The 27,804-nt window shown below is 37.6% G+C and overlaps 1 protein-coding gene across 6 annotated transcripts in view; it reads left to right on the forward strand.

Annotated features, from left to right (window-relative positions):
* Positions 1-27,804, forward strand: part of ST7 (suppression of tumorigenicity 7) — a 339,787-nt gene that overhangs the window by 93,759 nt on the left and 218,224 nt on the right. For 2 of the 6 annotated variants that reach the window (XM_007525441.3, XM_007525443.3), the window contains exon 1: positions 1,376-1,803. The exons of the other annotated variants lie outside the window; for them this stretch is intronic. In XM_007525441.3, the coding sequence (XP_007525503.1) occupies positions 1,782-1,803 (22 nt within the window). In that variant the 5' untranslated portion in view covers positions 1,376-1,781. Of the gene's footprint in view, positions 1-1,375; positions 1,804-27,804 lie in introns of those variants that run through there. 6 annotated transcript variants of the gene reach the window in all.

The following is a 27,804-nucleotide window of genomic DNA, read 5'->3' on the forward strand; positions in this document are numbered from 1 at the left end:
TTGGGAAAATGACCTGAAACTTCCTACTTTATGTGACTTGTAAAGTTTGAGTTGCTGGTATCACATGCATACACATACACACACTTTTTTGTGCAGTTCAGTATTTTAAAAAGTTAAAATAGGGCTTGGAGATAGATCACCCAGTAAAGCATATATATGCCTTCGATGTATGAGGACCTGGATTCAAACCCAGGCACTTCATTGGAGCACCATGGATGACACCTGGGGAACTGTGTGGATGATGGAGTGGTGCTGTGGTTTCTCTCTTTCTCCCTCTCTCTTAAAGAAATTAAAATTAAATTTAGCTAGTTGTGTTGGATACATATTCTAATGAAAACCTGCACACTATTAAAAACTTTCTAGGAGTAAAATAATTTTCTAGGAGTAAAATAATCCAGGAAGACTTACTTGTCAAGTGGGTCAAGAGACAGAATTTTAATATTTAAACTTATTTTTTGTACAAGTAGATTAAAAGAAACGTCTGTCTTCTTAAATGCCCACTTGTAGACAGTTCTACACAAATTTGTAAATACAGTTTTAGATACTGAACAACTCTGAAAAAAATATTGTGAATTCTCATAAGAGAAAACAAAGAAAAAGAAGTCAAATGAATAGGATAAACATGTGCTATAAATTCCTAAGCAGTAGATTTAATATTTGAGTAACAGTTGAAAAATAATAATATGGTTGGTAACATTTAAATAATCACTGTTGAACTGTTATTTTACTGTTACATTTCTGAATGTCCTCAGAATGTGTGTACAGTAATGTTTATATATATGTATATGTATATGTATATGTATATGTATATGTATATGTATATGTATATGTATATGTATATGTATATGTATATGTATATGTATATGTATATGTTTTTTGTTTGTTTGCTCAGCTCTGGCTTATGATGGTGCAGGGGATTGAACCTGGGACTATGGAGCCTCAGGCATGAGAAAGTCATGTTCATATTTTCACACAATTGTGATTATATGCACAACAACTAGACTAGAAAATAAACAATGAGTTTAACAGCTACTTTAAAAGATTATTTTTCCATTCCTGATATTTTTAATTTCCTCAAAATGTTCCACATGCCACATAAAATCAAGAAACCTGATGTGAAGGATATATTTACGGTTACTATACATCAGGCCAATATTTAAATTTATTTGAGCTCTCTTTTAGTGCCTGGTATCACAGAATGAAGATTGTCATGAAGGGGACACAGATATGTAGCTCTGGTTTTGTGCATTTTGTGACAAAAGAATTCCCCTTTGAATGGTCTGCTCCCCTATAGCCCCTGGAGCCTCTGGCTCAAGCAGTGCAGTCAGTCTGTGCTGTGTCCCTGACGTCATCAGTGTATGCATAAGCCCTGCTATTGTCTTACTGCTACAGCCTGGCTGGGGATTGCAGTATCCGCTGTTGCTACTGCTCCCAGTCCTTCCCATGCTGCTACCTAGCCCTGTCTCACTGCATCCCAGAAGAGCCACGCAGGCCTGTCTTTCTGTATTGGATTTTCAAAAGCAGCTCTTCGGTTTTTGGTGCTGTAGGAGATCCTGCTTTTCAATCACACGGGAGAACACAGAAGCTTGTAAGAGGAGAATCTGGCAGCTGGACACAGCTTGGACTGCATTGTCTGTCTTCGTGACCCCTGCTGTGTAGCAGCTCATCTCTTTACTCTCACATTTACACAATCATCGATTCTTTCTTTCTTTTCTTTTTTCCTTTTATTTAATTTTTTTCCCCTTTCTTCTGATTTTTAAAAGCAGCCTCTGGAGCCAGCCATGTTTGGTACTGAATCTTCATGTAAGTAAATGGATCCCACTTCTTTGCTATTTAGAAAATGTGCTTGCTGTCATGGTTTCATTATTTGGAGTTCATATCAATTTGCCTTAGGTCATTAACAGCCTTTGTATTTTGGCTTTGATTATAAGAACTGATTTCTGGGAAGTGGCTCTCCTTTAAATAGGTTGTTCATCCTTAAGGCCAGGGATGTCAGTGTGGTCAAATCCAGGCCTCCAAAAAGGATTAGGAAGACAAGAATCCAGGCAGCTTCCCTAGGGTGTTAATTGATGGGATCAAGTCACTGAGCTATTGTTGGGTGTTCTATAATGATCCTTAAGCCCTAAAATAGATATTGCAAGGACCTAATATGATAATGCTTATTGGAAAGGAAAGGGCTTCCATTTTTTTTTAAATCCAAAAAGAGCAAATGTTCTCATTCTCTATTCATATTAACAGAAACATAGGTAGATTAAAAAGAGTAAGAAATACTCTTTAATTTTGAGGATGGATTTTTTTCCCCCACAGTGGCTTTGATTTTGATTAGATGACTAGTTCACAACCCAGCAGTATCGTATCTATCTTAAAGCTTACAATGAAATTGCTTTGGTACAATAGATTGACTGCCCAGTACTTGTAGACAGATCAATTTGGCTATTTAAAAAATGATGGCTAGTGTAAGTAATCTGAGGGTTATTTAATGTTTCTGTAGAATAATATTGCAGTTATACAGGATCTGCAGAGTATTTTGTCATTATCTGTAAGTTTAGGTGATAGTGACTGATTTGCAAGGAGACTCACCCTACTGACCTAGGACTTTAGAATGTACAAGACATTATTTTTGGAGGAGAAAAAATTTCTTATGAATGTATAACTTAACCTTTTCTTTATGATCTCTTTCTGATGTCTATTTTTGCACAAGTGATGAATAACTGTACTTCAGAGATCTAGCAATTCATAGTTCTTTTGTTTCTGACACATTAACCTTTTTTTAAAGGGTTAATTATTTTTGTTGTTTTACATGGAAACTCCCCATTTCTTAATCTATCATATTGCCCCATTAAGGCCAAGATAGAATAATAGTGAGATGTAGTTTCCATTCAGCATGTGATATTATTATTATTTTTTAACTATTTAAAAATATTTTTAAAATTCAACTAATGACACTTTTGGAATTAGTATAACTTAAGAAATAGAAATATTAGTGGCAAGGACTTTCAGTTTCCTTTCAATCATAATTTTTTTTTTTATGTAGTAACCTGGGTATGGACAGAAATATTTATCTAGTAAAGGAAAATTAATCCTATTACTCTGGTTAGTTGAAAATGGAAGTTACAACTCAAGGTGGAGTCTTTGGGTTCTTGAACTAGGGACTCTAGCCAGGTTTATCGAACACATACAGTCTTTCCTGATCATCAAACCTCATCTTTTGATAATATCAACCATGTGCTATGTAGTATGTTTGAAAACTACTGTGGTCTCCATAACTACCAGATTATAGAGTGAGAGAATACCATTCAGAAGACCATTATGCAACTTTTAGCTTTTTTGTTTGTTTTTCTTCTTTTACTTTATTGACTGCTAGGTTTTGCTTCTTGCTTGTCACTAGAAGACAGTATTGATTCATTCATTCATTCTGTCAGTAGTTGTTAAGTGTTGAGAATGGATTGCGTTCTTTAGATAGAATTTGCCTTAAATTTGTGCTCAGAGTTAATACAAATGTACTTACCTAGTGTTTTGAAGCATACCTTCTTAGGCCTTTAATTTCTGCTTTCTGGATATGACTTTACATGTTAAGACTAGTTTTAGGATATTCAGAGAAATGGTTACGTTTAAGTTCTAATTAGCTCTGGATGTTCTGAACTATATATGATATTCTAAAATTTTTGTAGTAAATGGTTATTTAACTATTCTGTGTACAGTGCTAAGACAAGCTAATTTTTTCCCCTTGTATCTGATTTCATGATTCTTATCCTTGATTCATGGTTATAGTACTTTACTTGTTTTGGATGCTTTTACTTTTAAAACTGGAGTATGGTTTATGTATGATAAAATATATGTGTTAAAGTAAACAGCTCAATGAATTTTTTCTGATAATTATGCCCATGGAACCATTACTCAGATTATGTTACTGAACATATTCAGAAAGTTGTCTTAAAATTATCTTTCCTAGTCAATATTACTTCTCATCAGAAGGTAATCAATACCCTTCTGACTTCTGTTGCTAATAGAAAGATGGTTCTTTTAAATTTTCCTTCTTGATGTCTGTCAGCATTTTTATTTTTAAATACTGGATTGATTAAATTGACTTTATGTTCAGACCTTGAGTTCTGGAATTTGCAATGGCTTTGGTATCACACATGATCTTTCTCGCTGAAATAATGTAGTCCCCAGCCCCATCTCCACAGACAACCTCAAAAACAATCCAAAAAGTTACTTGGAATAGTAGATCCTTGTTTCATCAAAATTCAAGAAGAAATATATCTCAGAACTAATAAATGCTATGGCTAACTTTATTTTAGTGAATATCTCCAGCAGAACCAGTGTCTATCTCTCTGTCTCTCTTTCTCTCTTGACTTAGTACATTTAAACCTTTCACAGTGGTGTATATTGATCATCCTATTTGGGGCCTACTTTGAAATGACAGTGTTCACATGATATGCAGATTAACTTTTACAAATAGAGGAGTATGGCTTCTGTAACTTTGTTATCATCTTGTCGTATTTTACTGAGCTGTTCCTTTATTGAACTTTTATATGTCTTAAAGTGGGAGTACGTAGTATGTTTGTTGTTTATCTGACTTGAGGAAATTCAATTTTAGTTTCTTTTTAAACATATTTATTTATTCCCTTTTGTTGCCCTTGTTTTATTGTTGTAGTTGTTGTTGTTCTTGATGTCGTTGTTGGTGGATAGGACAGAGAGAAATGGAGAGAGAAGGGGAAGACAGAGAGGGGGAGAGAAAGACAGACACCCGTAGACCTGCTTCACTACCTGTGAAGTGATGCCCCTGCAGGTGGGGAGCCTTACGCCTGTCCTTAAGCTTGGCGCCATGTGCGCTTAACCCGCTGCAATACCGCCTGACTCCCGCAATTTTAGTTTCTGTGGTTAGAACAATTTTAGGTGTCAGAAGAAAATATTATCTAAGTTTTGTTGGGAGAAATGATTCTTAACATGTGTATATTGGGTACTAAATTTGACTTAGTGACAGTTTATGGTTTAAGACCAACGAAGTGATGACCAGGGAAGCAACACATTGGCTAGAATGTGGGACTTGTAAAAATAAGGCCCTAAGTTTCATCTTCAGTGCTGTGTGTGCAATAGTGATACACTGGTTCTCTCTCTGTTTTATTAAGAAATAAACACTATAATTTCCACAAAAACTTTAGCAATAATGTCTGCTTAAGGTTTTATGAAGGAGTAAAATTACAACCTTTTTCTTTTAGTGGACTAAGGATTACTGGTCTTGCTTCCATTTGGTTATATCCTTTTTGTGAATACCAGTTATTTTTTAGCAAATAAATACTCTTAAGTATTTATTGAGATACTTATTATTATATCAAGTACTTATTGCTGAGCACTTATTTAATTAGCATTTATTTTGCCCATTCTTCTTTTTCCCTTCTCATATTGAAGAATTGGCACAGCCACATACCCCTTTTAGGCCTCAGGGGTACTATTTAAGATGTGCTGTGGTGGGAATTGTGCCTAACTTGAACATATTAAGATATGTCCCAAAGCACCTACCTGATTAGTTCAGTGAAGAGAGCAACACTATTGACTTTTAAGAAACAGAGAATCCATGAGTCACATAGTGTCACTTATGCTCCCCCATCCCCTCAGTTGTATGCTTGTCATATATTTAAAAAAAAAAAAGCTTGTGTATCTGTTAAAGGAAAAAAGACATCATCATAGAACTGACAAAGTGGTAATGTATAGTAGTCTTAGCAGTGATGGAAAAGTGGTAGGTGCATATAGGATTCACAAGTCTTCCCTCCCCTTCTCTGAATGCCAGATGGAAAGGATTTGAGGTATATGTGATGCCTCATGTGATTTTTCTTTAACATTTATTAAAAGCTCAGTTTAGCTATTATTTTGATTATTGACAAATGTATTGAGCCCCTCAATTTTAGTCATATTGCATCATATAGAAGTTTTTCTTTTTAATTTTTAAAAATTTATTTATTTTTAATGAGAGAGGGAGAAAGAGGGAGAGAGAGAGAGAGATTGAGAGAGACAGACAGACATAGACATCAGAGCACTTCCAAGCTCTAGTTTATGGTGGTGCTAGAGATTGAACCTCAGATTTCAGAGCCTCAGGCATGAGAGTCTTTTTTTCTTTTTGAATTGATTTAATAATGATTGACAAGACTGTAGGATAAGAGGTGTACAGTTCCACACAATTCCCTCCAGAGTTTAATATCCCATTTCCTCCATTAGAAGCTTTCCTAGTCTTTATTCCTCTGGGAATGAACCCAGAATCATTATGGGGTGCAGAAGGTGGAAGGTCTGGCTTCTGTAATTGCTTCTCTGCTGGACATAGGTGTTGGCAGGTTGATCCATACAGGCATAAGAGTCTTTTGCAAAACCACTATGCTGTCTTCCCAGGCCCATGCATAATTTTTAAGAATATTATAATTGATGTAAATGTTAAGCTGTCATGTGGGGCATAGTAAATGAATATACTCTAATAATACATTATCATTAATAAATTGTATAATTGAACAGGTATTTATTTGATTAAAAAAACTAAAGGCATGCTTCCTTTTTATGTTTTTTTCATAAACCAGATTAAGGCCCTTATTCAGGCCATTCTAACAACCAGTCATATTTAAGATTAAATTTGGGTCTGTTGTGTTGATGTGATCTTTGTGAATTGGTCAAGAAGTCAATAAACTAAGAATATTCACAACTGGATTGCTTTTCAATATAATCCCTATTTCCTCTTAAATAATTTTATTGGAGTGCTTTCTTTGTATAGTATGACTGATATTTTAATACTATGTTTTGTTCTTCCCCTTTTATAGGTTTTTATGATATGAAACTAGGTAATTTAGGAACATAGCATTTTTCTTTCCAACAACTGTAGTCTGGCTTTTATGATTGAGCTGTACTGGATTTTAAATGTTTTCATCTTACATAAAGCAATGATATTAATATTTAAGTATACCTAAAAAATTTGCCTCTAAGCCTGCAATCAGAACACTGAATGTAAAAGAAAATATTACTTAATTTTAGATAAGTAGAAAACTCAGAATGCTGAAATTATAAATGTGGAAAAATAATTATAGGTCATAAATTGGGACATGGTCACGTCACACAGGAACCTCGATAGGTAAAGCTCATATATCATTTTTGACAAGTCTTACTATACTATACTATCCCTTTCCCCCTCCATATAACATAAATTCTGATGTGCAATTTCCTTTTAGGGTTTCTTGTCTGACATGGTAAGTTTTAGTGCCAAGAAAATATTTTAACTAGATGGAATTTTTTCTGCATATTTACATATTTATTTTGCTAGTGAAAAGGTGAAATAAAAATAACCAGTGGTTATTTTAAATTCTCAAATTACTTATTTTCACTTGAGTGGTGGCTTCCCTAATTGTTAGTCTCTAGTTTGTTCAGCAGGAACTACACATGAGTTTTTAGTGATCCGTTGTTTTCATTGTCACAATGGACCAGATTCATATCCTGTAAAAACTGTGGGGAGTCTGTAGGGAGGAAAACTACCATATATGGAAACTTTCTCCGTAGAATTCCCATGAAATTTCACAGGATGTGAATAGAATTCATTGTTGTTATGGATTTTGAGTCTAAAAAATCACCAACAATATGTATTTTTATCATTACTAGTAGCTACTGTATTAAATTGTACTGATATTCTACTAAACTTTTCATTTGAAACCAAGGGGAATATAAGATTGTTATATGACCACTTAAAGTAGTGTTATTTTGAGGAGTATTTCTTTTTTCCTACTAAATATAAAACTTTTATTAACATGCTTACTCTTTTTTTAATGTTTTTATTTATAAAAAGAAAGCACTAACAAAACCATAGGATAAGAGGGATACAACTCCACACAGTTTTCACCACCAGAACTCCGTATCCCATCCCATCCCCTGATAACTTCCCTATTCTTTAACCCTCTGGGAGTATGGACCCAAGGTCATTATGGGGTGCAGAAGGTGGAAGGTCTGGCTTCTGTAATTGCTTCCCCGCTGAACATGGGCATTGACAGTTCGATCCATACTCCCAGCCTGCCTCTCTCTTTCCCTAGTGGGGTGGGGTTCTGGGGAATTGGAGCTTCAGGACACATGGGTTGGGTTGGCTGTCCAGGGAAGTCTGGTTGGCATCATGCTAGCATCTGGAACCTGGTGGCTTAAAAGAAAGTTAACATATAAAGCCAAACAAATTGTTGACTAATCATGAACCTAAAGGCTGGAATAGTGCAGATTAAGAGTGGCGGGGGCGGGGGGGGTTGTCTCCGTTTTAGGCCTATTTTAGTTATATTCCAAAGGACCCATGACTATACTAGTTTTTTTTTTTCTTTTTTATTCCCTAATCCTGAAAACTGATTTGTAGGTGGATCCAAGTTATTGTCTCGGGAGATGATGTCATGGCTGGGAAAAGGACCAGAAAACTGGATCAGGGAAGAGATTAGCTCCCTAATATGGGAAAGGTGTATAAATATTGTTGACTGTAAACCCCATTGATTTGATGTGATCTGATCTGGGGCCCATATTCAGCTTAGGAGCCTATGTGACCTCTGTATTCCTGTAGACCTGAGCTCACATTCTGTGGTCACGAGTAGGAACATTCCAAGCTGCCCCAATTTCAGGACCTATCTTCCTTGGGTAGAGCATAGAGTATGTTGTCCATCCTCCCTGCATAGGATGGCACATTCTCTACCATTGTTGATCCAAGTTGAGGGCAAGGTCCTATGGGGGCCCACAAAGGGGTCTATTTTATTGTTCCTGAGAGAGATGACTGGTAACATTGGGGAGAGGGATTTATTTGAGGTCTAGGCTTATCCTGTTTATTTGGGAATCTCAGGACTCCTTAAATAGGTCCCCAGCTGATGGGGTGGCCTGATAGTGACTATAGAGTCATTGTCAAAGAATGCCTGTCTCTTGCCCTTATTCAGCTTTTGCAGTCCTTGCTTTGCTAAGGTTAGCTTTGGAGTGAGTGAGGGAAATGTAATAGGAAGTAGGTGAGGAGGGTATTTTAGTCTAAGTAGACACTATTTCATTATGAACTTAATTAATACTGACTCACTATTATGTACTTTTGCTTTCAGGTATATATTTTGCCCTAATTTATGGATACATGTAAACATATGCTCTATCTCACAGGACCTGGTCTATATCTATGTTTTGGGACTTTGTTAGAAAGTGAACCACCTGAAATGGAATTAGAGAATCCTATGAAAGGAAAGGCCTTACCCTAGTAATGAGGGTGAAAGGTTGACATTCCATACCTGACATCCCTGGACATAGTCTGAAGTAAAGCATGCTGAGGTGGTACTTGTTGCATTGATTAGGTTGGGATCTGCAGAAGCAATATAATTTGGTATGAATTCAGAGAAGCATGCAGGAACGTGAGCCCCACCCTTGAGGTTCCAGGACTGGGGGAAATACAGTCTATAGAGGAAGTGGGAGGTTCCTGCTGTCTTAGGGTTTAAGAAGGCAGTAGATAGTTATTGCTGTAATCACATTATTTGGCAATTGGGTTAACTTTGAAAAATCCCTTTGTTAGGATTTGCTGTATCATACACAACATCACCAAAATTTATGTTCTTTGTCTTATTTTTTTTATAGCTGTGCCACCAGTTGCTTCTGTTCTCCCTGGTCTAAGCTTTTATAGAGTCAACATATGGAAGACTCAGCCTATGGTCTGTGCATTAAAAAGTTTGAGACATTCAATCAATTTTTTCCCCTCTCATATTAATTAGTGATTTACATGACTACAAATAGGAGTGTACATAAACACCATTCCCACCACCAAAAGACAGTGTTCCCCCCCCCCCCCCCCAGTGAAGCTGAACATCTACCCTCACCCTCAACGCAGAGATTTTTACTTTGGTACCCTACTCCAAATTCAGTCAAATCCTGCTTTAAGTTTCCCTTTCTGTTCTTCTTTCTCAGCTTCTGTTTATTAGTGGGATCATCCCATACTTGTCTTTGTCTTTCTGATTTGGCTCATTTAACATAATTCCTTCTAGCTCCATCCAAGATGGATCAGAGTAGGTGGGTTCATTGTTCTTAACAGCTGCATAGTATTCCATTATGTATATATACCACAGCTTTCTCAGCCACTCATCTGTTGTTGGGCACCTGGGTTGCTTCCAGGTTTTAGCTATTACAAATTGTGCGACTATGAACATAGGCGTACACATATCTTTTTGGTTGTGTGTAATGGAGTCCTGGGAGTATATCCCTAGGAGAGGAATTACTGGGTAATATGGAAGGTCTATGTATAGCCTTGTGAGAGTTTTCCAGACTGCTCTCAGCAGAGGTTGGACCAATTTACCTTCCTACCAGCAGTGTAGGAGGATTCCTTTGTCCCCACAGCCTCTTCAGCATTTGTTGCTGCTGTCCTTTTTGATGTATGCCATTCTCACAGGGGTGAGGTGGCATCTCAGAGTTGTCTTTATTTGCATTTCTCTGACAATCAGCGACCTGGAGCAATTTTTCATATGTTTGTTAGCCTTTTGGATCTCCTCTATAGTGAATGTTCTGTTCATATCCTCTGCCCATTTTTGGATGGGGTCATTGGCTTTTTTGTTGCTATAACATGCTTCTTCTTTTTTTTTTTAAATATTTATTTTATTTATTCCCTTTTGTTGCCCTTGTTGTTTTTTTATTGTTGTAGTTATTATTGTTGTTGTCGTTGTTGGATAGGACAGAGAGAAATGGAGAGAGGAGGGGAAGACAGAGAGGAGGAGAGAAAGACAGACACCTGCAGACCTGCTTCACCGCCTGTGAAGCAACTCCCCTGCAGGTGGGGAGCCGGGGCTCGAACCGGGATCCTTATGCTGGTCCTTGTGCTTTGCACCACCTGTGCTTAACCCACTGCGCTACAGCCCGACTCCCAACATGCTTATTCTTAATTAGTGTGAGAAGTTAGAATGATTTAAAGGCTGTGTAAGGTCACTTTTGTCATCCTAGAACAGAAGTTGTAATGTTTTCTTAATATTTTTCTTGTATTAAAAATGTATTAAGAGATACTTATGTACTGAAAGATGAAGAAGCAGTTGAATATAAGTTGTATAAATGGAGTATCCTTATGCCAGATATAATGACTAAATGCAGAGATTTTGCTGCACATTTGCCTCTTTTCATATCATGATGCTACCATGTTTCAAAGACGGTTTGATCATCTACCATCTGAGCTCTTCTGGCTTCAAATATGGCTTACTGATGAACTCTGTGTATTTGGAAAAAGTTCCTTTTATGACTAGGACATTTGCATCAGGATGAGACTGTATATTTTTTAAATTAACTTTACGTTCCCAGTCACCACTGCAGGGGCAAAGTGGTGCTGCAGGTGTGTCTATTTCTCTCTCTGTTGTCTTCTATCTCATTCACCACACCTTCTCTCTATTTCTCTCTGTCCTATAAAATAAAAGAAGAAGGATAGTGGAGGAGGTAGGGAAAGCTGTCCAGAGCGGTAGAATCATCATGCAGTGATAACCCTGGGGTGGGGGGAGAGAGAGAGAAAGGAAAAGTACCCAAAGAATAAAAAAACAATTTTACTGAGGAAGGGGAAATCATGAATTAGAAGACTGTTGTCACTGGTATTGAGTTCTCTCTTGCCATGCTAGACAGGTTGAGACTTTTAAAAATTAGTGTTTTTCTTAATTGGGAGTGGGTGGACAGTTAATGGCTTATAGGGTAAATAGAGTTGTTGTTACAACTTTCTCAAGTTTTTTGCAGAACACTCTAGTCCTCTGCCTAGGTCCTCCTCTACCAGCGTGCATCAGGATCTGGAAGTCTTCCTCCCACCCAAGAACCCTTTATTTGGTGCGGTATACCAAATGCAGTCCACATTCTGCATTCTGTTTGATAGTTCTTCTATCTGTTCCTATTTCTCAACTTTTGCCCATGACTTGAGATCATCCCATATTCATCCTTTCTGGTTTATCTCATTTAACATGATTCTTTCAAATTCCATCCAAAATGAGGTGAAGAAGGTGAATTCATAATTTTTAAAAATTTCTTTACTGGAGGATTATTGGTTTGTAGTCAACAGCAAAATACAATAGTTTGTACAGGTGTAACATTTCTCAATTTTCCACATTTCCATTCTTCCCCAACTAGGTCCTCCTCTGTAATCTTGTTCCAGGACCTGGACCCTTCCCCCCACCCTAGAGTCTTTTACTTTGATGCAATACACCAAATCCAGTTCAAGTTCTGTTTTCTGTTTTCCCTTCTGTTCTTATTTTTCAACTTCTGTCTGAGTGAGTTCATCCATATTCTTCCTTCTCTTTCTGGCTGATCTCATTTAACATGATTTGTTCAAGCTCCATTCAAGATGAGGTGAAGAAGGTGGAATTCATTATTATTAATAGCTGAGAAGTATGTTATTGTGTGTGTATACACACACACACACACACACACACACCTTTCTCGGCTACTAATGTGTTGTTGGATACCTAGGTTGCTTCCAGGTTTTGGCTATTATAAATTGTGCTTCTATAAACATAGGTATACACAGATATTTTTGATAACTGTATTTGGTTCCTTAGGATATATCCCCAAGACAGGAATGGGAGGGCCATAGAGTAATCCATCTCTAGCCTTCTGAGAGTTCTCTGGACTGCTCTCCAAAGGGGTTGGAATAATTTACATTCCTACCAGTAGTACAGGAGGCTTCTTTTATTCCCACAACCTCTGCATCATTTATATTACTGTCATTTTTAATGTATGACAATCTCACAGGGGTGATGTGCTATCACATTGTCTCTATTTTCATTTCTCTGACAACAAGTGACTTGGAGCAGTTTTTCATGTCTGTTGGCCTTTTGGGTCTCTTTGGCGAATATTCTTTTTTTTGCAAATGTAGTTGGTTTTTACCCTTCATCTTGTGTTTGGAGGAAAACAAGATGTTTAGGAGATGAATCTTCATGAATATTTCCTCACCTAGATTCTTCTATCTGTTTCTCCACTGCTCTGACTTTCTCTGTTGACCCAGGGTCATACCAAGGGGATGGGGTAAGAAGAGTGAGTCCATACATATGGTTGGTGAATATTCTGTTAATATTTTTCTCCCTATTTATGCATGGGGTAATTTTTTTTTGTTGCTGAGTGTGGTGAGATTTTTATTTATTTTGATTATTAGCCTTTTGTCTGATACATAGAATATACTGATTTTATCTCATTCTGTAAGGAGTCTCTTTGGGTGGTGGTTTCTCTTGCTGTGAAGAAGCTTTTTAATTTGATGTAGTTTAGATTGTTTTAGTCTTCCTTGCAATTGGATTTGTATCATTGAAGATTTCTATGAAATTTAGATGGACAGCTGGGGCCCTATCTGGGGAGTCCTGAGATTCCCAAACAGACATGATGGGCCTAGACCTTAAATAAATCCCATTGTTACCAGTCATCTCTATCAGGAACAATAAAATAGACCCCTTTGTGGGCCCCCAGAGCAACTTGTCCTCAACTTGGATCAACAATGGTAGAGAATGTGCCATCCTATGAAGGGAGGATGGACAACATACTCTATGCTACACCTGAGGAAGATAGGTCCATATTGGGGCAGCTTGCAATGTTCCTACTCATGACTACAGAATGTGAGCTCAGATCTACAGGAATGCAGAGGTCACATAGGCTCCTAAGCTGAATATGAGCCCCGATCAGATCACATCAAATCGATGGGGTTGACAGTCAACAATATTTATACACCTTTCCCATATTAGGGAGCTAATCTCTTCCCTGATCCAGCTTTCTGGTCCTTTTCCCAGCCATGATATCATCTCCCCAGACAATAACTTGCATCCACCTGCATATCATATTTTAGGCTCAGGGAAAAAAGAAACAAACTAGTATAGCCACAGGCCATTTGGAATATAACTAAAATATACCTACTAGCTATCTACAAAAGGAAAGGAGGACTACCCCCCCCCCCAACTCTTCCTCTGCACTATTCCAGCCTTTAGGTTCATGATTGATCAACAGTTTGTTTGGCTTTATATGTTAACTCTCTTTTCAGCCACCAGATTCCAGATGCTAGCATGATGCTGACCGGACTTCCCTGGACAGACAAGCCCACCAATGTATCCTGGAGCACCACTTCCCCAGAGACCCACCCTACTAGACCCAGAGAGAGAGAGGCAGACTGGAAGTATCAGTCGACCAGTCAATGCCCATGTTCAGCAGGGAAGCAATTACAGAAGCCAGACCTTCAACCTTCTGCATCCCACAATGACCTTGGGTCCATACTCCCAGAGGGTTAAAGAATAGGAAAGCTATCAGGGGAGGGGGATGGGATACGGAGATCTGGTGGTTGGAATTGTGTGGAGTTGTATCCCTCGTATCCTATGGTTTTGTTAGTGTTTCCTTTTTATAAATAAAAAAAATGAAAAAAGAAATTTAGATGGAAAAGAGTTCTACCAATATTTTCCTCTAAGTATTTGATAGTTTCTGGTCTAATATCCAAGTCTTTGATCCACTTGGAGTTTACTTTTGTGTGTGGTGAAGTGTAGTGGTTCAGTTTCATTCTTCTGCATGTTTCAACCCAGTTTTCCCAACACTATTTGTTGAAGAGACTCTCCTTTCTCCATTTAATAGTTTGGGTCCCCTCGTCAAAAATTAGATGTCCATAGGTATGGGAAAGGGTGAGACCTTTTAAAGGTTGCCCTTGAAGGGTAAACTCCTGTATTTTGAAAGACTAGCTGAAGAAAGGAAAGTATCAGATGTGAGAGGAGGAGCCTGTGTGATACTAGATAAAATGGGCAAAATTTGGTATATACCTAGTATATTTCTAGCCAATAGCTGGTCTAGCCACTTTAGATATGACTAATTGGTCACAGTTTTCTTGTAGGATTGATAAGCCACTAAGGACTGGATGTTTTCCACTTGAAACATTTTTTTTGAGAGGCCAGGTGGTGGCGCTCCTGGTTAAGTGCACACATTACAATGCGAAAGGTCACAAGGTTCACACCCCTAGTCCCTACTTGCAGGGGGAAAGTTTCATGAGTGGTGAAGCAGGGCTGCAGTTGTCTCTCTGTCTCTCCTGCTCTCTATCTCCCTCCCCTCTCAATTTCTCTGTATCAAATAAATAAATAAAAATAACAAAAAAAACCCATTTTATTTGAGGTATTCAAAGGAACACTACTCTGCAATCAAAAAAGAGATGATTGTATCATTTGGGACAAAATGAATGGAACTGTTTAGATTTTATATAAGTATGTATTGAAAATATTTTGTTTGGTTATATTAGGGGAAACAGAACAACATTGCTACTCTACCTAGTTTTTTTTTTTTTTTTTGCATATTAAGAAAGATTTTTTTTCAGTGGTCTTGTGGTATACCCAGTTTCCCTTTAAGCTTTCACTGAACAGAATTATTCCATGTTCATACCAGATTGGTGTGGATGACTAAAGGGTCTGCTTTCTATAGCTGTAAAATGCTCTGGTCCCTGAGTCTTTGGGTCTTCATCTGCTTCATTTGCACACCTGATTGAGGTCTCTTTGTTTTTTTACTATTACATTGACCTTTTCCAGGCTTTCTTGTTGAGGAAATTGGAGTCTGCATAACACCAGCTGTGTGTAGTGTCAGAGTGGAACAATAATTTAGGGATGTAGAGTATGCTTTGCCTTTGTTTCCTGAAATTGTGCATTGATTTCATTTGTCAGTAGAATACTTCAAATGATTAAAAACAACTTGTTCTATTTTTAGTTTACTTTGGTGGGAGTAGACTTCTTTAAAAAGCAAATAATTCATCTGTAAATTAAAATTTTATTTAGAACATCTAATTCACTTATAGTAAGACACATATAGTAGACATTTTTTTTGCTCACCTCTATTTATTGTTTTATTTCATTTTATTTATAAAATAAATATCAACAAGACCATAGGATAAGAGGGGTACAATTCCACACAGTTCCCACTACCAGAGTTCCGTATCTCATCCCTTGCCTTGAAAGTTTTCCTGTTCTTTATCCCTCTGGGAGCATGGACCCAGGATCATTATTGGGTGCAGAAGGTGGAAGGTCTGGCTTCTGAAATTGCTTCTGTAATTTCTTCTCCACTGAACATGGGCGTTGACAGGTCGACCTATACTCCCAGTTTCATAGTTGTAAGACTTTTTTCACAGTATGCTGACTATGTAATATTATTTTTAGGCTTTTTCTTTGTTTTAATAATTGAATTATCTCCATTTTAACTACTACTAACAAGAGACAATTTTTTTCTAAATATTTTTAAGATTTTTTTTTTCCTGACATTTCAAACAGAAGAAATTGAATTGTGGTTATATTATTTTTCTGTCCTTTGGTGCTGAGTGTATTCTAATCTGTAGCTTAGAAATCAATTTTTCCAAAGTAAATTATTTATAGAATAATCCTGAGTTTGTTAGTTCAGGATTTAATATGAATAAGTATATCCTTCCCCCCAATTCATATAAATTAACAGGAGATTGGGAGTTCTAGAGGAGCATATAAAGAAATATACAGCTTTATGCCTATTTCATAATTAATTCTGCAGGCTTACTAGGATATTAACATTAGAAACCTAAGATGCTGGATTCCCTTTTTATGAACTGGGCTGTATTTCCATGGTTCCAATCTGACCAGTAAATTTGTTTCATGTTCTTTAATGAAACTCCTTGGCAATTAATTACTATTGTTTGGGAAGCGCCCTCCATATTAAGATGGCCTTTTCCTGTTTTATTAGAACTTCTTACCATTGGGAACGCTAAAATTTGTTTAGGAATCATCCTAATAGTTATCAAGGAATTTGGATGTCAGCCCACATGATGCAGTGTATTTTCTTCTGTCACTTAGGTTGTGTGGGCTTCCCGATATCATTATGTCTAGAGTAAGGGACAGAATAACAAGTATAATGAATCACTGGAGTCTGGATAGGAAATTACTGGATAGTTTGTTCATTTAGCTGACTGATTTTTTTTTTTTTGGCTTTTGAAATTGATAGTGGAAATAATGCTAAGTACCAGCTGTGCTATGCTTTGTATGCTTAGTTTCCTTCTCAGCTTCTGTGATAATGAGATGTGATCATGTAAGCTGCTAGAAAAGCCAGTTGAATAGAGAAAGAAGATAGGGATAAGAGCACGTATATGATAATTAAGTTGCTTTTCTGGAGCACATGTCTATTACAGTCATAGCCTTTTGGGTTTGACTACCCATTTTTTATTTAAAAATTATTTTGATTTATTTATTTTAAATAGAAATAGAGAGAATTGAGAGGGGAGAGAGTTACCTTTAGCACTGCTTTACCACTCATGCACACCCCCCAAATCTTATCTCCCCAGCAGGTGGGGACCAGGGGCTTGAGCTAAGGTCCTTGCAGACTGTAATGTGTGTACTCAACCAGGTAAGCCACCACAGTGCCTCTGTGTTTTGAAGCAGCTCTTGCATGATAAAATACCGTGCATTTGATGAGAGGGAAAAAAAAAAGCTTGAATATTTCAAAATTCAATCTCAGTTTAAAATTCTTTTCACCAAGGAGCAAGAGTTAGTGTGATAAGAATCTTTTAAAAAAAAGTTTTTGTATGTCCTTGTTCAGTAGTACCTCATGTTATAGGCCTATTATACTCTTACAAAAATCTGTCAGGTTGACTCATAATATACTTCCTCTTTTTAACCAAATTTAGAAGCTACTGCTTGGGCCCAGTACACTGGCTTTAGGAATGCTGGCAATACAAGTAGAGCAGCTCTGTTCTGAACAGCTGCCATTGAAGCCACATGTTCAACCAGAGCAATTTTTTGTGTTATGTTTTGTGAGACAGTATTTCCCTCCCCCCCCAAACACTGGTATTTTATGCTGATGATTAGAAGAATTTGGTGGTAGGTGGGTGATGGCCTACCTGTTTTAGTGCATATGCTACAGTGCTTCAGGGAGCAAGCAGTGCTGCAGGTGTCTCTCCATCTCTCTCCCTCTCTATCTCCCCTGTCTCAATTTCTCTCTGTCTCTGTCCAAAATAAATGGAAACTCATTAAAAAGAAAAGAATTAGGCAGCAAGGTCCTATGACCTTATTTATGAAAATACGAACATTGCATTTTTGTATTAGTCTCTTAAAAGTCAGTGCTATCACAAAAGATTCCTGAAAAGAGCTAATTTCAAGGTGAGGAGGAAAAGATTTCATGATATTATTTAAACTAAGCAAAGCAGTAAAATGTGGTAGATTAGAATGAGGTAGAAGGCAAACAGGTGTGTGGTAAAGGACTCATTCAGAAAAGTTGGTTCTCCATTCATCACATCTTGTATCAAGTTAGACTTGAGTTATCAATAGACAGTTTTCAAAATTACAGTAATTGAGTGTTGTCATTTTTTTTTTTTCAAATGTCCCTTTTGGGCTATTTCATTCTCTTTTTGTGAAACTGTGAAAATTGTCCATTATATGATTGGCATTTTGTATTGCTTTTAATAAAATATTCCCTTTCTTTCTTTCTTTCTTTCTTTCTTTCTTTCTTTCTTTCTTTCTTTCTTTCTTTCTTTCTTTCTTTCTTTCTTTCTTTTACCAGAGCATTGATCAACACTGGTTTAAGGTAGTGCAGAGGACTGAACCTGGGACTTCAAAGCCTCAGGCACGAGTCTCTTTGCATAACCATTATGCCATCTACCCCCACTCTTTATTGTTCTTACAATCCCTTAGGACTTTATGCTGCTAGTTATGCTTTTGAATGTGTGCAGGATGAATCAAATGAGACTTATCTGGCAAATACCACAATCTTAAATTTCCTGAAAATGATTTCAGGATAATTTTCAATACAATATTTGAGTGATGTAGTCTGTGGTAAATGGAACATGTTAAATGGGAAATAATATATAACAATTGACTTCAGGGTGGAGTAAGTGTTTGCTTATGTAGGAAGAGAAGTGACATCAGACTGCATTGAAGTAACTGTTTCAGATACTTGTGCTCAGTGGAGATATTGACAGAAGATATTTTGATGAAATCAGTAAGGGTATGGTATGGTGTATTATAGGGAGTTTGGAGTTTCTTTTATTATAGCCTTAATATAAAATGCTGGACAGGTGCTAAATGCTAAAAATATGTAGCCTAATGTGATAACTTTTCCAAGAGATAATTATAGGTATGTCTAGTTTATCAACCTTTTAAAGAGTTGATAAACTAGAGTTATTATTGTAATTTCACAACTTTTTCTTTTTTCTTTTCTTTCATTATTTTTTTCTCTTTTTGCCACCAGAGTTATTACTGGGACCCAGTGCCAGCACTACAAATCCATCATTCCTGCTGGCAATTCCCTACCCCCCTTCTTTCTGTTTTGATAGGACAACAGGTAATTGACAGGGGAGGAGGGAACAGGGAGAAAGAGAGACACCTGCAGACCTGCTGTACCATTCCTGAAGTGTCCCTCCTGCAGGTGGAGAGCCAGGCTTGAACCTGGATCTTGGCTCATGGTAATGTGTTCATTCAACCAGGTATGCCTGCACCTGGATCCCAATTTCACAACTTTTTTATTGCCTCCAGGATTATCTTGGCAACCATAATTTTTCCATTGTTGCTGTTCTTATTGTTGCTGCTTCTGTTGTCATTGCCTAACCTGGTAAGCTACCACCCAGCCCCCAATTTCACAACTTTTAAAAAAATTTCTTTATTGGGCAATTAATGTTTATATTCAACAGTAAATACAATAGTTTGTACATGCATAACATTTCTCAGTTTTCCATACAACAGTACAACCTCCACTAGGTCCTCCGTCATCCTTTTTGGACCTGTATTCTACCCCCAACCGACCCCAAAGTCTTTTACTTTGGTGCAACATGCCAATTCCAGTTCAGGTTCTACTTGTGTTTTCTCTTCTGATCTTCTTTTTCAACTTTTGCCTGAGAGTGAGATCATCCCATATTCATCCTTCTGTTTCTGACTTATTTCACTCAACATGATCTTTTCAAGGTCCATCCAAGATCAGCTGAAAATGGTGAAGTCACCATTTTTTATAGTTGAGTAGTATTCCATTGTGTATATATACCACACTTGCTTAGCCACTCATCTGTTGTTGGACACCTGGATTGCTTCCAGGTTTTGGCTATTACAAATTGTGCTGCTAAGAACATAGGTGTATACAGATGTTTTTGGATGGGTGTGTTGGGTTCCTTAAGATATATCCCTAGGAGAGGAATTGCAGGATCCATTTCTAGCCTTCTGAGAGTTCTTTAGACTGTTCTCCACAGCGGTTGGACCAATAGACATCCCTAAAAGCAGTACAGGAGGGCTCCTTTGTCCCCACAACCTCTCCAGCATTTGTTGTTGTTACCTTTTCTGTTGTATAACATTCTCACAGGAGTGAAGTGGTATCTCAATGTTGTCTTTATTTGCTTTTCTCTGACAATCAAAGACTTGGAGCATTTTTTCATGTGTTTCTCAGCCTTTTGGATCTCTTATGTGATGAATATTCTGTCCATGTCCTCTCCCCATTTTTGGATGGGGTTATTTTCTTGTTGATTTTGGCAAGCTCTTTATATATTTTGATTATTAAACTCTTGTCTGATGTATGGCATGTAAAGATCTTCTCCCATTCTGTGAGGAGTCTCTTGGTTTGGGTAGTGGTTTCTTTTGCTGTGCAGAAGCTTTTTAATTTGATGTAGACCCATAGGTTTATGCTTGCCTTAGTCTTCTTTGTAATTGGATTTGTTTCATTGAAGATGTCTTTAAAATTTATGTGGAAAGAGTTCTGCCAATGTTTTCTGCCACGGACCACCACAGTGGATGAGCAACAGGAGGGTCAGGGGTCTCGAAGGCAACCTCCCCGGTGGGTCAGGAGTCGGCGTGAGGGAGAACAGATAGACACCACACTCTATTGGAGGGTGAATCTGGACTCATTTTAATAGTGAAACTGCATTAGCTTTTATACTTTTCTCAGGTTACATTCAGGTTGCCTAAACAATCAGCTCATAAGGAAGTAGCAATTCTTCTTCTAGCGTTTGCCCTTCTTCCGTAGCCAGTCAACAGCGTCAGGTTGAAAGCTGTCAGGAGCTGCTTGTTGCTGGCTTTGAAAGTGACTGGGATCCATGTGGATTCAGTCGGCGAGGAAGGATCGTCAGTTTCCCCAATGAATGGGTACTCACGGGATGCACCACGAGAAGGTCGACCCAATGCAACCCAGGAAGTAGCAATAAGCATCGTAGTCTTGTGGCTTTGGCAGGCTACATGTTACTCCCCTATTTCTGTAAAGAATGGTACAATGCTTAGTATCGCCCTGTTCTCAGGGGAGGTCATACCCAGAATTGTTTTTGACTTTTGCGGAGGGCTCTTTCTATCATTAATTTTCTATGGGGGGCATACGGGTCTTTGCCTAGTCGTGGACCACTGCTCATCTAGGTCTGGTACAGTTTAACTATTAATCTTTCTTTGTTTCAATACGTCAACTTGTATCTGGGAGGCCTCAATCTCTGCATTCTTTCTTTGAGGGGCAGGTCATAACATGACTTGTCCGTCTATGTTGACCCACCTTCCCCAATTTCATAATGTAACTTTCAAATATGCCCCTGTGTAAGGGAGAGGGGGTGCTTCTGACTCTCCATTCCCACCAGGCACTGCCAAAGCACTATTAATCAATTGTGACAGTATAATTATTTATAGCAATAAAAGGGGGAGAATGCATCGACCCATTTTCGTCCTCCTGCCCAGCTTCCTTGAAGTCTGAATGCAGGTCCAGAGGAGATGACCCTGTCAGGCTACCTGGCATTCGTGTTGGGGCGCCTCAGTTTTCCTCTAAGTGTCTGATAGTTTCTGGTCTAACATCTAAGTCCTTGATCCACTTGGAATTTACTTTTGTAGTTGGTGAAATATAGTGGTTCAGTTTCAGTCTTCTGCATGTTTCAACCTATTTTTATCTAACATCATTAGTTGAAGAGACTCTGCTTTCCCCATTTAATAGTCTGGGCACCTTTGTCAAAGATTAGATGTCCATAGGAGTGGGGGTTTACTTCTTGGCTCTCAATTCTATTCCACTGGTCAGTGTGTCTATTCATGTTCCATTACCAAGCAGTTTTGATGACAATGGCCCTATAATACAATTTGAGATCTGGGAGTGTGATGTCTCCAGGTCTTTCTTCTCAAGATTGTTTTGGCAATTCTAAGTATTTTCTGGTTCCAGATAAACATTTGTAGCGTTTGTTCTATTCTCCTAAAAATGTGCTTAGGATCTTGATGGGGATAGCATTAAATTTGTATATGGCTCTAGGTAGTATATTTATTTTGATGATGTTAATTCTTCCAACCCATTAACATGGAATATCTTTCAATTTTTCAATTTCCTTGAGTAGTGACTCATGATTTTCAGTGTACAAGTCTTTTACTTCTTTGGTTAGGTTTATTCCTAGATATTTTATTGTTTTAATTGCTATAGTAAAAGGAATTGATTTCTAGACTTCAACTTCTTCTAACTTAGTGTTTGCATAGAGGAATGCCACTGACTTTTGAATGTTAATTTTATAGCCTGATACCTTACTGTATTGTCTGATGATGTCCAAAAGCTTCTTGCTGGATTCCTTAGGTTTTTCTTGGTATACTATCATGTTATCTGCAAATAGGGAGAATTTGACCTCTTTCCAGTCTGTATGCCTTTAATTCCTTGCCCCTGCCTGATTGCTATGGCAAGAATTTCCAACACTATGTTGAATAATAATGGTGATAGTGGGCAGCCCTGTCTAGTACCTGATATGAGGGAAGATGCTTCCAGTTTTTCACCATTGAGTATGATGTTGGCTGTTGGTTTGCTATATATAGACTCCACTTTCTTGAGGAATTTTCCATATATTCCCCTTTTTTGTATGTTTTGATCATAAAGGGATATTGTATTATGTCAAAGGCTTTCTCTGCATCTATTGATATGACCATGTGGTTTTTGGTCTTGTTTGTATTGATGTGGAGGATCACGCTGATTTATTTACATATATTAAACCAACCTTGCATGCCTGGGATAAAACCCACTTGGTGATGATAAACAATCTTTTTAATATACTGCTGTATCCGGTTGGCTAGAATTTTGTTCAGTATTTTAGCATCTATGTTCATCAGAGATATTGGTCTGTAGTTTTCTTTTTTGGTTGTGTCCCTGTCTGCTTTTGATATCAAAGTGATGTTTGCTTCATAGAAGCTGGAAGGAAGTATTCCAGTGTCTTCAATCTTCTGGAAGACTTTTAAAAGTAGAGGTATTAACTCTTCCTTGAAGGTTTTGTAGAATTCATTTGTAAAACCATCTGGTCCAGGACTTTTATTCTTGGGAAGGTTTTTGATAACTGTTTCAATTTCATTAGCTGTGGTGGACCTGTTTATGTTATGTAGTTCCTCTTTACTTAATTTTGGAAGTTCATAGGTATCGAGGAAATTGTCCATTTCTTCCAGGTTCTCTAGCTTGGTGGCATATAGTTGTTCAAAGAAGTCTTGCATGATATCCTGAATGTCTGCGGTGTCTGTAGTGATAATCCCTCTTTCATTTATGATCTGATTTATTTGGGTCTTCTCCCTTTTTTGTTTTGTGAGTCTGGCTAAAGGTTTGTCGATTTTGTTCACTCTTTTGAAGAACCAACATTTACCTTCGTTGACCTTTTGTAGGTGTTCTTATTTTCAATGTTATTTATTTCTGCCCTAACTTTAGTGATTTCTGTCCTCTGGTTGCTTTAGGGTTCCTTTGTTCTTCTTCTTCTAGGTCTTTAAGATGTGCAATCAGGCTGTATATTTGCGCTTTTTCTTGTTTCCTAATGTGTGCTTGTATGGCTATGAACTTCCCTCTTATTACTGCTTTAGCTGTGTCCCAAATATTTTGATAGCTTGTGTCTTCATTTTCATTCAACTCTCGAAACATTTTGATTTCTTCCTTTATTTCCTCTTTGACCCAGTAGTTGTTTTGTAGTGTACTGTTGAGCTTTCACATTTTGGGACTATTACTAATCTTCTGTTGATTGTTAAGTGTTAGTTTAATTCCACTGTGGTCTGAGAAGATGCTTGGGATGATTTCAATGCTCTTGAATTTGCTGATGCTATATTTTGGCCTCACATATGGTCTATCCTTGAGAATAACCCATGTGGACTTCAGTAGTATGTGTATTCCAGTTTCTTATGGTGAATGACTCTGAAAATGTCCAATAGTTATAGTCTATCTATCTCCTCATTTAGTTCCCTCATGTCTTTATTCATTTTCAGTCTGGATGATCTGTCAAGTTGAGAGAGTGGGGGTGTTGGAAGTCCCCTACTATGACTGTGTTGCTCTCAATATATTGCTATAGCTCTTTCAGTAGACGTTTGATGTATTTAGATGGCTTCTCATTGGGTGCATAGATGTTAATAATTGTTAAGTCCTTTTGATTGACTGATCCACTGAGCATTAAGTAGTGTCCATCCCTATCTTTTTAAATTTTATTACCTTTAAAGTCTGTCATGTCAGATATGAGAATAATTGTTCCTGCCCTTTTTTTGTGGGCCATTGGTCTATATGATAGTTTTCCATCCTTTCACTTTGAGTCTGTGTTTATCTTGTTGAGTTAGGTGAGTTTCCTGTAGATAGCATATTGTTGGATTGTATTTTCTGATCCATCTTCCTACTCTATGTCTTTTAATAGGTGAAGTCAGTCCATTGACATTTATTGATATCAAAGATTGAAGATATTTTAATTCCATTCTTGTAGAGTTTTAGAGTGTTCTGATATATGGCCTGTTTATGGTGGTCTGACTGTTCATAGGAGATCTTTCAAAACTTCTTTCAGGGCAGGCTTGGTGATGGTTGATTCCTTCAACTGTTGCTTGTCTGAGAAGGTTTTGATGCCTCCATGTAGTCTGAAGAACAGTCTAGCAGGATACAGTAGTCTTGCTTGAAATGCTTTCTCATTGTGCACTCAATAGATATCTTGGCATTCTCTTGGCCTGTAGTGTTTGTGTGGAGAAGTCTGCTGTTAATCTATGGGTTTTCCTCTGTAGGTAGCTCTTTATTTTTCTCTTGCAGCCTTCAGGATCCTTTCTTTATCCTTATTCCTTTCTATTCTAAATATGATGTGTCTTGGTTTCTTTAAGTCTGGGTTAATTCTGTTTGGGACCCTCTGGGCTTCGTGAACTTTTATGTCTTTTATGTTGTCTAGACTACAGATGTTCTCAGCTATTATGTCCAGAAGAATGCTTTCTTCCCCTCCCTCTCTTTCTTCCTCTGGTAAGCCAATAATGCACATATTATTTCTTTGAAGTTATACCATAGGTCTCTGTTATTGTTTTCAGAATCTTTTAATCTCTTTTTGATATCTCTTACTTCTTTTTTAGTTGTCTCTAATTTGTCCTCGATCTTTCTGATTCTGTCTTCAGCCTCATTGATTCTATTCTCTCTCCCCTCTACTGTTTTCTGGAGTTCATCTATTTTGTTTCCCTGTTCTGATACTGTTTTAGCTTGTTCAGCTAGTTTTGTTCTTATCTCAGCTATTTCAGCTTTCAGCTCTCTAATAACCTTGAGATAGTTAGTGTTTTCTTCCAGAGTCTCATTGGTGGTTTCTGCATTTCTGATGACAATTCTTTCAAAGTCCTTACTCACTCCTGTGATTATTTCCTTAACTAGTGTTTGGATGTTGACCTCATTATTTTGTGCTTCACCCTTTGGGGGGATTTTAGCTGGACTCATCCTGGCTCATTTCTCCAATATTTCTTCTTGTTGGTTTACCCATTTTATATATTATGTTATGATTTCCCTCTCTCAGTACTTTTCAAATTACTTACCATTATTGCCTGAATTGACTTGTATCTAAGTAAGGTAATTAAAGGGTTCACAGTTGTGGAAGTTGACACTTGTTTCAATATTCTTTTAATCCCTGAGTTGGAGCTCAGTAGTTTAAAAGCTTCTTTTGTTCTTTATCTTCCCTGTAGGCTATGGGAGCCTGAGGGCTTTTAAACTGTAAGTATGGTTCTTAGCCTAATCACTGACTCCTGACCAAGAAACAAAGCAGGGTGGGGCAGTGATAATCCAGTGGTTATGCAAAGAGACTCTAACAGCCCCACTAATAGGCCACAGAGTTATAGATCTTCTCCTGAGTTTTCTGGTTAATTCTCTGTCCCCTGGTGTCAGAACAGGGCCTCCCCACTGCTGCTGCTCCAGATTCTGAGGGCAGTAACAATGGAGAGTCACAGTTTCATTTGGTGAGTCTTAGGGGAGTCCTGTCTTTTTGTTGGTGTCCTTCAGCTGTCTTTTTGTTGGTGAAGTAGACTGGAGGTGGTGTCTCAACTGCTAAACTGCTGGACTGTTACCAGCCACTTAATCTCTTTCCTAAGCTCCTCTCTGTCCATGAGCCACACGTGTTTGCACTCACCGGTGATTTGGTGGGTTCCTAAAGTCGTTCTAGTATTGTCTTGTTTTGGTCCCAGGTGGTCTCCTTTGGTATTCCTAGTCAACCCAGGAGAGAAAAACAGCTGCTGTTCCTCTGTAGCCCTGCCTCTGGAAGTCTCCTCAATTTCACAACTTTCAAAAGTACAATTTACTGTAATTTAGCTGGAATCCTCTTCATTGCTAGTGTTACAATAATCCAAGCTAGTTTTAAAAAGTCTTAGTATACTAACTGAAAAGGACCAACGTAAATGACAAAGTTAGACCTTCCAGGTTAAAAAACAAATTATGAAAAAGAGAGAGGTGAGATAGGAGAAGGTAGGGATGATAGAGGTAGAAAGAGATATGGAAGACTCAGTATACTCAGCTCTGTTGCTGGGAATTGAACCTGTAACCTCTGGAGCTTCAGGCATACAAGTGCTTGAACAGACTAATCTCCCCCAGCACCACACCTACTGCTTTTGAGAAAGGCTTATTCACATATTTTCCATGTGTGTGTGTGTGTGTGTGTGTGTGTGTGTGTGTGTAAAGATCTAGTGAATATCTCTACCCCTGTCTTTTAAAAACATAAGGCTCTGCTCAGTAAGTATATTTTTATTAATAGCATAAAAATCTTCCCAACCAGTAATAAATTATCTTAATCCACCTTAATATAAAACAGACTTTCATTGATATGTTATATATTTATATTTTTTTCCAACTTCAGTTTCACTTTATTGAGGCAGTGTTGATTTACAGGATTGTTGTTGTCATGAGGATGTATTTCCACATTTCTCCATGGTAGGTGTCAGTATATCTTATCCTATATCAAATAGTCAATCTTGTTTGTGGTAGGGGCTTAGATCTTGTTTGTGGTAGGGGCTTATACCCCATCTTTCTCTTAGTGCTCCTCCCTTTCTCCTGAATCATTAAATCAGCCATGATTAGATTATAGTCCATTAAGGATTCACCTTATATTGTCTTCTGCTTTGTTTCTTAAATCCTATCTGTGAATGAGATCATCTAGTATTCTTCCTCCTCTTTCTGGCATATTTTGGTCATATAGGATTCCCTCTAATTCCATCCAAGTTGTAGCATAGGAGAGTATGTTGCCTGTATCTTCTAGCTATGTGATGCTCCCACATATACCACAAATTCTTTGACGATTCATCTGTTGTTGGACACTGGGGTTGTTTCAAATTTTTTCCTATTACAAGTAATGCTGTCATGAATATGGGTATGCATAAATCTCTTTGCATAAGTGTTTTTTTGTTTGGATAATTGCCTAGGAGAGGAATTGCTGGGTCACATGGTAGGTTCATTTTTAATGTTTTCAGGATTCTCCAAACTGTTTTCCAATGGGACTGCACCAATTTGCTGTCTCATCAACAGTGCAGAAGAATTCCTTTCTGTCCACACCCTCCCCAGCACTTGCTGTTTGGCCCTTTTGATTTGGGCTCTTCACAAAAGAGTCAGATTAGATTTTATTATTTTCTTGATTTGCATTTCTCTGATAGTGAGTGACTTTACGCATTCTTCTAG

Source organism: Erinaceus europaeus, chromosome 8 (assembly GCF_950295315.1).
Source record: "Erinaceus europaeus chromosome 8, mEriEur2.1, whole genome shotgun sequence".
Classification (NCBI taxonomy): domain Eukaryota; kingdom Metazoa; phylum Chordata; class Mammalia; order Eulipotyphla; family Erinaceidae; genus Erinaceus; species Erinaceus europaeus.